General features: G+C 33.5%; 1 protein-coding gene across 1 annotated transcript in view; it reads left to right on the top strand.

The window, feature by feature from the left end:
• Positions 1 to 14,607, top strand: part of LOC113391689 (scavenger receptor class B member 1) — a 70,326-nt gene that overhangs the window by 42,434 nt on the left and 13,285 nt on the right. Inside the window, exons 3-6 of the mRNA XM_064220030.1 lie at positions 2,641 to 2,801; positions 11,631 to 11,769; positions 12,712 to 12,839; positions 14,366 to 14,450. Of these exons, the coding sequence (XP_064076100.1) occupies positions 2,641 to 2,801; positions 11,631 to 11,769; positions 12,712 to 12,839; positions 14,366 to 14,450 (513 nt within the window). The remainder of the gene's footprint in view (positions 1 to 2,640; positions 2,802 to 11,630; positions 11,770 to 12,711; positions 12,840 to 14,365; positions 14,451 to 14,607) is intronic.

The raw sequence follows: 14,607 nt of genomic DNA, 5'->3' as shown, positions 1-14,607 counted from the left end.
GCAACATTTAGTATTGTCGTGTTGCGGCTTGATGGATGGGTAAGCAAGTGTAAGGCACAAGGGATATAACGTCTTAGTTCTACGACTGGTTGCTCACTGATGATGTAAGGAATGGTTGATATATCTTATAGTTTTAATGTTAAGACGTTAATATATGTGAATTGTTAATTTAAGTTATGTCGTTTACTTTTTTCTCGGTAATAGGTATCGGAAAATTAAAAAAAAACATCCTGTTATCTTCATCAAATATCCTGCACTACACCTGGATAAGTGGCACAGGTCCGTTCAGCTCAACGTCTCGTCCCGCACTGACTCAGGCGACAGAGGAACTCGGCCGAAAGAATCGTCGAAAAATATATAATGCAAAGCCGAAGGTTCCCTTGGCATTCCAATTTTAAAATAAAATGTCAAATTAAGTAAAAAAAAATCTTGTGATTGTGCTTAGGTGAAAAAGGTCATAAAAATAAATTCAAAGGGTGCTTTACATATTTATTTCTATTGAAGAATAGGAAAATCCATGTTAACAAGAAACTCAAGCTTGTCACGTTAATAGTTTTAAATGGTTAAAACAGAGATGAGCCAGTTACATATATAAAAATATTATACACTAAAACCTTTTCCAAAAAGCGCATTATCTTCTGATATTTATATTCGTTTAGTCAGTCAATTAAGATTATCAAACACAAATGTAACTACATTTATACAGATCTGTTTAGTGCAAAGTTTTAATTAAAAGTATAAATCCTCGCCATATTGCCTATAATGGTGACGGAGGTTCTGGTTCGTTTTTTGCCCAGAGGATCGGAATTGCGATTCAACGGGGAAATGCTGCTAGCGTTCTTGCCACCATTCCACGCGGTCAAGATATATTGTACATATTTGAGGACTTAATATTAATAATTCTTATGTAAATAAAACTCGTTAATACAGCTTTTAGCAACAGCTAAGAGATATAATCTGACACGTTTACATAAACGGCATCGGAGTCCATAACAGAGAAATTTTGACAACCGACATACGTTGATACGGCATATTGATACTTGTTTTGAATACATTTTATCATATTTTTTTTTTTTATTCTGGCTTTTATTTATGCCAAGAGGGCACAGATTATTTTAGTTGATCATTATCACATTTTGACATTTGACGTTCGTTTTCAGCGGTGAATTTCGACGTTCTCGTTACAGAATGCCTCTACTGAGATGTCTATTGTCTGCTGACGTATGTCTGGCCTTTAAACCTTTCGGAAGTATATGCTGCAGTTACTCGCCATGTACACTATTTAACAGTTTTTTTTATATCGTAGTCTAAATAAATTGAGAGAACACCTTCGTACAACATTAACAGCCTGTAAATTTCCCACTGCTGGGCTAAGACCTCCTCTCCCATTGTGGTTTAGATAATATTCCACAACGCTGCTCCAATGAGGGTCGGTGGAATACACATGTGGCAGAATTTGATATGGTTGAAATTAGACACATGCAGGTTTCCTTACGATGTTTTCCTTCACCGCCGAGCACGAGATTAATTATAAACACAAATTAAGCACATGAAAATTCAGTGGTACTAAATTTCTAACCTAACCCAACCGGATTGCACTATAATGTCTCCTAAGTATTCCGGTAGTCCCTTGAAACTGGCCCAAAAATGTATCAGGAAGAAATTCCATAAATTATTATAGCTATTAAATAATTTACGATCATTAATAAGTATAATCTTAATTCTGTTCATAAAAACTGGATAACGACCAGTCCAAGGTAATAATACATATAATACATTACGGCGCCACACATTCGTAGTTAAACGAGATCGCCTCCAGGCATTTTAAGTTGAAATATGCAATATTTTGTTTTAAAGTAACACTTGTCGCTCTAATCAAGTTCCAAAGGTTGTCGAGACATTGACATTATACATTCACGAACCACCTATATAATTAAAAATGTACATGCGTTAGTAGAAACAGATTTGCTTCATATTCTACATAGTGTCCTTCCTCACGGATTTCCGTTAGGGTGGCCACTGTCAACGGTGACTAGGTAACTGTGAAGGACATAAGAACACGAGTGTCTGCGCCATCACAGTTGCACCCTCTATAACCTGATTGAACGTAATTTCGACCCGACCGGAAATACTTCAAAGATTAAAGAAAGACAATGGCTTAAAGCTCTGTACGAGGTCTTCAATTTCGACCCGTAGGCGTTCCAAAAACGTCCTTAATAACCCTGATGTTGCTACTACGTCAGGTAACAGAGTTGACACACACCGGCCTCGGTGAAGTCCTAGTCGAGGTCAATCGATAACAATCCAGTGTAATATATATCAAACAAAGCCCTACGTCGACGCCGAGTAGAGGGCTGCATTCAGTACGCGCCCAAAATCTAACTTGAGTGTTTATCCCTCCTGGTGACGCTCTCGTAGTCATTAGGATGATGAAAAACAGATTGCTACTGATAATTTCTAAACAATTACAATACACAATTACAAGTCCACTTCTAAAACGTGTGGAAAGTGAGGGCGGGGCCTGAATATTGTATAGCATCTGGGCCCTTATCCACTTAGATAAACCACTGAACAGGATTTTTTAACGCGAAGTAACTTGTAAGTTATTAGGTTTGTCTAATGCTTTATCTTTGTCAACAGGAATTGAAATTGTGGAATGGTTCGCTGAGCTACAGTTACTGGCAGCGTCCTGGCGTGATGAGATTCACCAAAGTGTACATCTTCAATGTTACGAATCCGCAAGGATTTTTGGAGAACGGCGAAAAACCTAAGCTGAATGAAGTCGGTCCGTTTGTTTACAGGCGAGTAATATATAGTACTAATTATCAATCGCGGCTTTACTTGCATTTTAGGGGTTGGCCATCAGCTGCTAGGCCTAAAAATAATGTGATTTCCTCGAGTTCAAGCTTGCGTCATAGCAAACATCAAATTCTGATCAGTGTTTTGACCGTGAAAAAGATTTGGCAGATTTTCATATACGTTACATATAATAGTTTTTCTCACGACGTTTTCCTTCACCGCCGAGCATGAGATCAAGTATAAGCACAATTAAGCACATGAAAATTCAGTGGTGCTTGCTAAAGTTTAAACAGACAATCATCTGTTAAGATGCACGTATTCTAACCACTGGGTCATTTCGACTACTTTAAAACTCTTGTATCATGATATATTTGTCGTATCCTCCGCACGTTCGGGCTCAGATCGCTCTTCCTCCATTACTTGGTGCTCAAATAAAACCGTTCACGGACTTCTCAATATTTTATTTTTAACGGAACAAAATCGATTATAACAAATGAATGAATGACAGCTCCATCAAAGAATGCAGTGTTGCCGTTTCGCAAAATCGATTCCATCCAATTGTCCACTTGACATTTCGATATCGAGAATTTATTAACTGGCAACACCGAGGCATAGTTCTTGATCGTATTAACAAATGGCGTTGCTCGTTCCTCGACATATTTATATATTTAGTTATAATTTTTTTTTTTTAATATGACAATGACGCAGAAACAAATACGTGTGCGTCTCGGGACACCCAATGGAAGTGATAGCTTAAAAAAACGTCTGTCCGAAATACGGCTAACGCTGTGAGTTAGAGTGAGAAAGGATTAGCCTGCCTACCGCTGCCGTTCGCGTGAGAGAAAGATAAGTCTTTTTATAAGGGTACTTCTGAATTGACAAGGATTTCAGGTTCGGTGTTAATATTAGAACCGATAAAACAATCAACAGGAATCATATAATTTTAAGGAATTGCTGATATTCCTATTTCCCCCCCCCCCCTACCAATAAGCTGTGGACTTATAAATTAATAAGAAACTTTTTAATTTATTAGTTTTATCTTTAAAGATGATTTTATTTGTTCAATGGAATACTGTTGTATTATAAATAGAGTTATATTTGTCAATAAATGTTTGTAATGCATAATTTAGAAAAGCTATTAGCAAATCGCATACAATATGTAAATATAGGGATCCTTTATCTTTTCTGCCATTGAGATATAGTATATAAATACATAGTATATACATATGTATTATTAGATGAGAAAAAAAAAGTCGCATAGTGATAATGTATCGACAAAATACTCGACTCGCACACGAAGGGTTCCGTACCATTATCTATAAGAACGGCAATAAATCCGTTGGTAGATTTTTGACAATCAATAAGCAAGTGTAAACACTTCTATATTGAATAAAGATTTTTGATTTGATTTGATTTGAATCATGTCTGTTATGTGGGAGCCCCCTTAAATATTTATTTTATTCTGATTTTTAGTGTTTGTTGTTATAGTGGCATCAGAAAATTTCAAGTGTCTAACTATTATGGTTCATGAGATACAGCCTGACAGACGGACGGAAAGTGGAGTCTTAGTAATAAGTCCATTTTACCCTTTGTGTGCGAAACCCTAAAAACGAATATGATAATAATTTAAACGTAACAGCCTCTAAACGTCCCAAAGCTGGGCTAAAACCTCCTCGCATTATCTTAAAAGGAAATATATATCATGCAAATTTTAAATTCAAAACGCATACAAAAAATGAACTTGGCATCACTTGCTTTTGAATATTTCAAATTTAACAGTGTAATGTCAATCATTCTCAACATTAATAAGTCTTATGTAAATAAAAACATATACTACCGTCATACCATTTTATATTGAATTTCAAGCGATAGTCATAAAACTAATGGTCGTTTTATACGTGTGTTAATTAGGCTATAACTTAAAGCTATCTCAGTTCTGATTATCTTAAAAGGTCGTGTTTTGTTTATACAAATCACAGCGTACAGCAGTGCTGGAGCCAAGACAATATATTGGTTCACAAAAAAAAATTACATGAGGACATATGTATAATATGTATATCTTAAATATTATTAAAGATAAACAGAAAATATTGAATATTATTATAATTAAATAAAAGATAAAATAAAATACGACTAAAAGTTCGAAATGATCACATGTGTTGCGTGAAAAGCTCTTTATGGAACAATCAAACTTTTAGGGCTTAATTGATTTACGGTTGCAGGTCATGAGACCTCAGGTTTGAGTCCCGGTACTGACCGAAAAGACAATAACTTTGTCAAGAAATTGCAGTTAAAAAGTTGCAATATTGCATCGATACTATTGTGCCTTAGATAGCATAAAAAGCCATTGGTCCTGCACCCAACCTCTTGCGACGTCGAACCTTCCATCTGACAAGCACACTTGTGTTTGCACATACACTATAGTAACTATCACGTACAATCCGAGATGTCTCAGTGGTTAGAATGCGTACATCTCAACCGATAATTCAAACTCCGTCAAGCACTAAACACAGTGAAGTTAATTTAGTTAATTTGCGTTTACAATTGATGAATTACGTTTGTGCTTATCTTTGATGGAAATATCAAGTGAAAATTTGCATTTGAGCATCTTAGTAGAATTAGCTTTAAACTTTAGAAGAATTCATATGAGCAAGGCCTAAGCCCAACAGTGGGATATCTATATGCTGCTACTCAACATTAATGGCCAGTTCCTTATTTTCACTGTAGTCGAAATGATCGCATAATTACATAATAATTATTGCAACCGTTGCATAAAAAACATTTTTATGCACTAAACCTTGACTTTAAAGAAATTTAAAATATTTGAATGGATATGCATAATATGAACATTATCTTAAAAGGTAATATAAATCCTGAACCGTATCGTGCAAATGTTAAATATAAAATCTTACAATAATGTTAAATATAAAATCTTAAAAAAATGTTGAACTTGGCATCACTTGAGTCTTGATTCTTTTTGCCCAAAGATAACTTTGAACAACTCGTACGACTTCTTATCTCTGTTAACGTTTTCGTCCATTTGCAAAGATCGGAATTAATACATTGAAATGTTTCCTTGAACTTGAAACATATAAAATAACATCAAGATCGTATCTGAGACATATCAGTATATAATTTTGAGTTTACATTTAAAATAATATTTTTAAAGAAATTAATGAATTTGTTTTAAAGTAACATTGAACAAACACTTGGACCTTGGGTAATAGTTTAAAAAACATATCTACGACATACTAGCTAGGCTTCGCGCGGATGCCTTTTATTAATAAAGAAATTGAAGTGCGTTTAGCAAGTAAATACTAAAAATGTATTTAATTACGTTTATAATCTTCTAAAAGCACTGATTAATCACGAAATCTCAGAAACTATAACACAAACAAACTTGAAATTAAGCAGGTTACTTATAAGTAGACATCCACTAAGAACGGATACCTAACCTACCTAAGGGAGTGAAACGGCGTTTGGAAGTTTGTGTTTTATAAATCGGTAAAGCTGCAGGTTCAGCTAGTAAAATATATAAATTGGTTTCATTCGTAATTTGATTGTAATATATAGTTATTTCAATGAACGATTAGTTGAACATAAATTAGAATCGATAATGTTTTCTATATACGGTTTTGAGAGGTATTCCTTTTCGACTTTTTAGGTAATAAAATTTATAGAGCACTCAAGAATAATATAACATTCGATCGATATATAAATTGGATTTTTTTGTAGTATTCGACCAACAATAACGGATTATACATACGGTTGTTTTATAATAAAACTTTATATAAACTCAATAAATAAAAATATCAACGACTAATTGGATGGTGTGAACTGAGTAAAACACGCCCATAGTCCATAAATAATTTACTCATTGCAAGACTCATGACAGAGAGTTACGATCGAAAAAAAGTAATGTCGGCTAATTTCGGCAACTATTTTTAATTGTTATAGTCTTGTTAGTTAATCAGTTCTGTTCTTTTCAAAAATTGATTTAATGTTATCGAAACGACATAACCATCAAATATTCCAAAATCATTTCCCGTCAAATTACTAATCATGACCTTTTTTTTAAATTAGTTTAAGTAATCTTAGGTTGTCGCGAATGGCTATAGCCATTAAACGACGCTAAGTAAGATTACTTAGTTTTGTTTAGTTATAATTAATAAAAATCTAAAACGTTTTTTATTGTATATTCCTTTATCCTTGGGTACCACCCACTCATCAGATATTTTACCGCTAAACAACAGTAGTGTATATTGTTGTGTTCTGGTTTAAAGGGTGAGTGTGCCAATGTAACTACAGGCACAAGGGACATAACATATTAGTTCCCAAGGTTGGTAGCGCATTGGTAATGTAAGGAATGGCGAGTATTTCTTAAAGAGCCATTGTCTATGGGCGGTGGTTACCACTTACCATCAGGTGGCTCATATGGTCGTCCTATCTATACCACAAAAAAAAAAAAAATCCATTCATAGAGCGTTAGGACTTAGGAGTCGTGCAATTTAAGATTTGAGAAATTTAGTCAGCGTCTAAGTCACGGAACTAATTATGCTAAATTTCAAGTCGTTCGGACGTCGCGATGGCATTTCGCTTATATATAAATAGCTAAAAATAAAAAAAACACGAGCTATATAATAGATTATATTATATATAATAAATTATATAACGTCATGAATTAAAAATCATACTATTCTTTATTCAAATAAGCTGTTCAAGGCGATTCTGAGTCAATTAATAGGATTCAATTTAACGCAGATTACAAATTTATTAATAGGCAAAGTTAAAATTATATGACATTTAAGTTGTATGAATCTGTCAGGTCGGTAGATGTTTAAACTAACACTCATTGAGATAATATGGCGTTCTGTCCGCGACTTCGATTCCGTAAACAAACACACAAAACGACAACGACTAAAATCATCAAATAAAATAAACTTTGTAAATTAATTTTAGTTCATAGTTTTAGTGGTTAATGTAAAGACTTACACTCGGCGCGACCACATACTTGATTTATCCTTAACGCTTATATTAAATTCAATTCAATTCTTAGTTTAATGGCTTTCAGTTGTGCCGACAGGGCACAGATTATTTCGCCAATGTCACGTAGGATGGGGAAGACACGAAAGAGATTAATTGGTACGGTTGAGGAAACAAACTCAATTAAATTTTGAAGACTAGCATAGTAGTAGCAATTTCCTTGTTAATCCTTAACCTAGAACAGCACAGACATTAAGGGTTAATAATAAGGTAAATTAAAAATAATTTTTAGTACTCTAAAAACACTTATATTTCTACGATACACTGGTCGCCGTTAGACAGTCGTAATATCTGGTCGATGCTGAGTGTAGCGAAAACTTTGTTGTTAATAACATTGTTATATATTGTATAAACTGCACTGCATATTCTCTGAAATGTATGATGTAGGTATACAGGTTGTAATTCATATTTCTTTACACTCACAAATACCCATACTAACGCACCGAGACACACACACGCACCAATAAGACCGCTGACCGCAATCGTTGCTTGACTTCCAAAGGGCTGTTTCTAAGAAATTATTGACAGAAAAACCCAATGCTCTATTGCTATTTTGTGGCAATTGCGTCATTGAAATAAAATCTCATGTTTATTTTTTTACGCCTTTGCATAAATTTGGATATATTAATAAATTTATAACGGTTTTATTTATTAATGTATCACCCCCATTAAACAATTCTAGCAACGCGAGATTAACCAGTGGTTACACTTAAGTCTTAACCGATGATTGCTGGTGCAGACCCAGGTACCACTGCAATTTAATATACGTTGTATTTGTAATTAATCTCGTGAAAAAACCTTCAAAATTTCGGATGAAAATCGGCAATATATCCACCAAACCACACTAGACCGTCGCGGTATGAACTCTACACCCTTGAAAGGAGAGTTAGCCCAAAGTGGGTCATCTATGGACTGTTACTTATATACAGAAGGAAACAAATAGACAAGACAACATATAACGCTGAGATTTATATTGATAGTATACATTCAAAAATATTTGTGTCCATGCGGCCATTTTGGTTATTTTTGGTCACTATCGCCCATAGACAATGGCCTGTAAGAAATATTCACCATTCCCTACATCACCAATGCGTTACCAACCTTGGGAACTAAGATGTTACGTCCCTTGTGCCTCTAGTTACACTGGCTCACTCACCCTTGAATCTACAATAATACTAAGTAAACTAACATAAAAGTTGTGAATGATTCCATTCCGAATTTAATACGGATGAAAGCTTTATTCAAATCGTTAGGCTTCGTGCAAGCATTCGCGTTAATGACATATTTTTCTATGACATAAGAGACTGACCCTGAATATGAGGATATTCGTGTTATTATATATAAAAAAAATATTATTATTTATGAATATGTATTAATATTCATAACTGCGACCTTAAAAACTATATGAGACACATTCTATTAGGATTTTGAATAGTGTTCATTGGACTAAACTTTTAATCGATAATAAAACTTTAAAGTTTTTTTTAAATGCTCAAAGGGATCTAACCTATATCTAGTTTTTTATTTTAGGTAGACAGTGAATATAGAAGGTAGACTCAAGCCCGAATAGACTGGAGGCCTTGGGGTAACATGAGAGCACCTTAAGTTAAATTAAATAATTTAATATTTATTGTAATATAAAATTTTACGAAATATTATACGAATATTATACGAATATATTATATTACGAATACATTCGTAATTTTTGTAAATAAATTCGTAATAAAAAATTCGTAAAAATTCGTAATACATATAAAATAATTTTATATGTATTACGAAATAATTTTATTAAAATTGTTTCTCATTGGAGTTCTGCACATCGTTTTTTTAGAAAACTAATGTGGTGGCTTAAAGCCCGGATACCCTTCTCCGAATCCAGCCCTAGGCAGACTATTTAAATGACGATATATTCCGAAGGAGTGGTTCAGATCAGATATATACATATATGTATGTTTTGTTGAATATTATTATGATTAAAAGCGACAATCTCAGAATCTACTACTATGATTATCTAGGAAAGTTTATATGTAAAGGAAAATAATTGATGATTTTTTTTTTAAATTATTCATGGCATAAGTATGGCTGGCAAATGGACCAATTCGTGGTATGTGGCAATAGACATTGGTGCCATAAAAAAAACAAACAAAACACAATCTCTAAAATTAAGTTTTATTAGGAAATGAATTCGTAAAGTTTATTACCAATTTTGGAACATATTTAATGTTCATTAAATATTATTAATAAATCTTTAAAACATTTATTTAATATAAAATGATATTATAGTTTATTAACGACATTATAATTGCTTGGATTTTTTGTTAATTGTCTGAATTTCATATAATCAATTTTATTTAGTTTTTAGTTTTACAAGTTCCGCTCTATTTAACAAGGGCAAAAACGCCAGTGTTCAGAGCAGTCTTCCAGAGATTGCTTATTTTATAATCCAGCTTAGTAATCGAGACGAATTATTACAATGACTTTTGAATATGTTACGTTATTGGTAAATATAAGTACATAACATATTGATAACTACTTACGAAACACGTAATTATTTTACCGAGACGCTAATGCGGATCTTGGTAGTCACAACTGACGCAGGATTGCATTCGTATCGTGCAGGTTTCCTGACAACATATTGAAGACCCAGCTTCAAGTTAAAAGGAACGTCATATAACAATATTTAATAGTTTTTGTTACAATCATCCATTATCTTCCGCTTTTCAACGCAGATTAGCAATTCCCACGTCCAATTCAAAAATATTATTTTTCTACTTTTAATTATAAAAATGTCGAACCAAAAAGTATTCATTACGTTTATATAATTCTGTGATTGAATATAACTCAATAACTAGAAGCTATACAAACCTTTAATGATTATTAATAAAATATAATATTTTATATAAAATAATTTATAGGCTTACAATATTTATTCATTGATTTTTTTTTATTCTATTACTACACAGCACTATATTGTATTTCCGTTAGAAGGTTGAGTGAGCCAGTGTAACTAAACACAAATGACAGCTTCTCAGTTCCAACTTAGTGGCGCATAGCGATTTGAGAAACGTTTAATTTCTCATAGCGCCAATGTTTATGAGCGGTGGTGTCCGGATAGCATTTACCAATCCGTCTAACAAAAATAATTATCTTCTTTGAACATTCTACGTAAAAAAACATAACAGACGTACAATTGTGTACCAACAAAATCTATTTAAAAAAAGTGAAATTAAAAAGTAATAACATAATTAATAAATCCGCGTATATACACGTGAAATTTTAAAAACAATATAAGTAACAATGTTTTATCCAAATAAATAGCAACATACAGTTAAATTCGTAACACGACTTGTTTATATGAATATATTTTTTCGTATTTTTCGTTTTTGAGCAAAGGAGACCAATATACTGCCGGTTTAATATATTAAAATAATAGAACGCATGCATCTTAACCGATGATTTCGAGTTCAAACCCAGGCAGGCACCACTGAATTTTCATGTGCTTAATTTGTGTTTATAATTCATCTCGTGCTCGGCGGTGAAGGAAAACATCGTGAGGAAACCTGCATGTGTCTAATTTCAACGAAATTCTGCCTCATGTGTACACCGAGCACTAGATAAATTATAAAGCCAAATTAAGCACCTGAAACTCATTGTTTCTTAGGCTTAAGATTCACGATTCACTGTGCGTTGATCAAATCTACGGCTTTTAACCTAACCACTAATAATGTACTTTTATGTAATGTTAATGGCCTTAGAGCATACATTAATAAATATGATTTTGTTCACAGGGAAGATATGGAAAAGGTGAACATAAAATTTCACGACAACGACACGGTGACCTACCAGCATAATAAAATACTAAAATTCGTTCCGGAACTATCCGTCGACAAGACGCAGAAACTCGTCGTGCCGAACATACCTCTTCTGGTAAGTACGTATATTTAAAAACGAAAAATAATCAAATATTAATCACCGCCAAGTACCACCCACTCATCATATTTTACCCCCAAATAGCAGTTTGGTATTGTTTTGTTCTGCTTTCAAGTATAAAAGGCACAAAGGATATAACATCTTACTTCCCAAGGTCATAAGGCATAAGGCATCCTTAATAAAAATAATCAATTTTGTGTGAACTTTTGTACACTACAACGCTAAGACCTAAGACCTCCACACAAAGGTCGTCTGCGAGAAATCGGTAAACAATGCTGAGCCTTTTGAATGTACTTTTCTAACATTTATCTGCGTGTTCTTTTGCTTTGGTGGGTAACATTGGTTTTATTATGTTCTTTGACATAAGTTATATTTAAGATTTTAAATTAACATGGTTATTTTTTTACGAGACAAGTTCTCGTGAACAAGACGTTCGTAGATAATGTCAAAATATCGAGCTCCATCATATAAAAATAAAAAACATGGTAAATATCCCGTTTTAAATACTGTTAGTAAGTTATATTTATTATAGATAATAAATATCAACAGGTCCGTAAATATACACTAATATCAATTAAAAATAGTTAATGTATAAATCTTGACCGCGTGGAATGGTGGCAAGAATGCTAGCAGCATTTCCAAGTTGAATCGCAATTCGAATCCTCTGGGCTAAAAGCGAACCAGCCCTCCTGTCACCAGTGGAGGCAATAAGGCGAGGTTTTATAATTTTAATGAAGCTTTTGGACTACTACTCCAAGACCCAAGTTCAACAGCAAATGGGACAAAAAAATGGCATAGGACATATTTAATAATAAAATCTCAGAATATATAATATTTACATAAGATTGAATTAATGGAGACAAAGTTAAATCTACCTATATATATATGTACCTTGATACAGTTTATGTGAAACGTTCCCTAATATATTTTCCTTTTCAGACAGTTACCTCATTCTCACCAAACCTCGCGGGCTGGCTGTTCAATTTGCTCGTTTCTGGTTTAGCAATTACGTACAGAGAACGAGCGAAACCGTTCGTACACGTTACAGCTGAAGAACTTGTTTTTGGGTCAGTATATATTAATTAATAAAAATATTTAATTGACATATAACACTAGAAAAACCTTCGGCTTTATATGCGTGAAATTTATAACAATTGACCTATAGCATATAAACTGTAACCCCCCCTTTTACTCCCTCGAGGGATGAATTAAAAAAGGAGCAAATCTGCGGGCGTGAAGAGACAGAGTTACTTTCGCATTTATAATATTTGTACAGATACAAATTTTTCATAAAAGAAGAGAATAATTTTTAACTTCGATTCGCTTAGACTAAGATACATTAATCGAAATTTGTTCTTATCTATCATGTATCTTAAAAAGTATCTTAAGAAAGTTTAAACGCCTGTCCAGCTAAAACTTAAATAGTCATTAGCAATCTTAAATTTAAGATGTAATGATATCAGGAAAGAAAACCATGATTGAAAATAAAAAGAAGTTAATTAAAGTTATAGAAAATATACATAAAGAAACATTTAAGAAATTAATCCGAAACTAGACGAAAGCAAAATTATCCTTACATAGTATAAAGTAAAGTCGCTTCCCACCGTCTGTACATTGGGTCTTTTAAGCTACGCAACGGATTTTAGTACGGTTTTCATTAATAAACAGAGTGATTCAAGAGGAAGGTTTATATGTATACATGCATATTATAAAATAGACGTAGATATAAACTTTCCAATCCGGAAAGAACAATAATTTTTCTTTTTATGTTAGTTTTCAATCTAGGAATTGTGTATATACTTATTATACCCGAGTGAAATCAAAACGGCAGCTAATCGTTAATTACAATTAAATTAATATGTGTATGAAACTCTACCTTTAAATTTATAATAAATGACGGACTGTGACTGCCTCAATAAGGCTACAGAACCTCGTGGTCAGCAACTGTCCCGGGTTCAATCTTTAGGTAGTAATAACTATACTTTAATATACGTTTTTCTTTAAAAATAATCTATTATTGAAAAGTTAACAGGGTTTATACTACCGTACCGGCATGAGCCTACAATATTATCAGAGAGATGAATTAGAAAATACCTCTGTGTTAGAGTTAGCATGTGTTCGATATATCGAAACACATTTAAAATCCGATGTCGTAGGAATATCCGAAGTCATCGATTCGATGTTGACGGGTAACCGTTTTGACCGCGTCTAAAAAACTATGAATATCGTTCTGGCACGTCAAACCATTCAAAGTACGATAACATTAAACTCGTGAAATATTCGCCCTGTCTCTCTTTAACTTTACAGTATCCCATCTGTGCGAAAGAGCGAATGTTAAACCGATTTCGATATCATATTCGTTTCATCCCTTTCACACAAATCGTACAATGTAAAGTTAGACAAAGACAGGGCGACATCTGAAATCGAATGTCAACACCGATATTAAATCCAAATATCCGTTACACAACCGATGTCACAAAAATCGGATATCGCCCATGACTAGTTAGCGCTCATCCTTGTGCACTATAAAGATCACAGATGTCCATTGAAATTGGCCAATGAGACAAATACATAAAAAAAAATTTTTTTCTAGTTACAACGATCCCCTAGTCACTTTGGCGCACTATTTCTACCCCAAAGGAAAGCGGCCGAACAGTCAAATGGGACTTTTACTTGCCGTAAGTACAATATAATTATTTTATATTTTTGAAGTGATTACTTCTTATGGGAGGGTAAACCGCTTCGTTACGTAACGCGTTACGGCGCCAGTCCGTCTGGCTACCCTTTCTCTTACGCATACGGCACCGGTAGGCGGGCAATTATGATACTAATAAT

This window comes from Vanessa tameamea, chromosome 30, assembly GCF_037043105.1.
Source record: "Vanessa tameamea isolate UH-Manoa-2023 chromosome 30, ilVanTame1 primary haplotype, whole genome shotgun sequence".
Taxonomy (NCBI): Eukaryota; Metazoa; Arthropoda; class Insecta; order Lepidoptera; family Nymphalidae; genus Vanessa; species Vanessa tameamea.
Note: the sequence above shows the minus strand (reverse complement) of the source record. Positions and strands in the feature narration are given on the sequence as shown.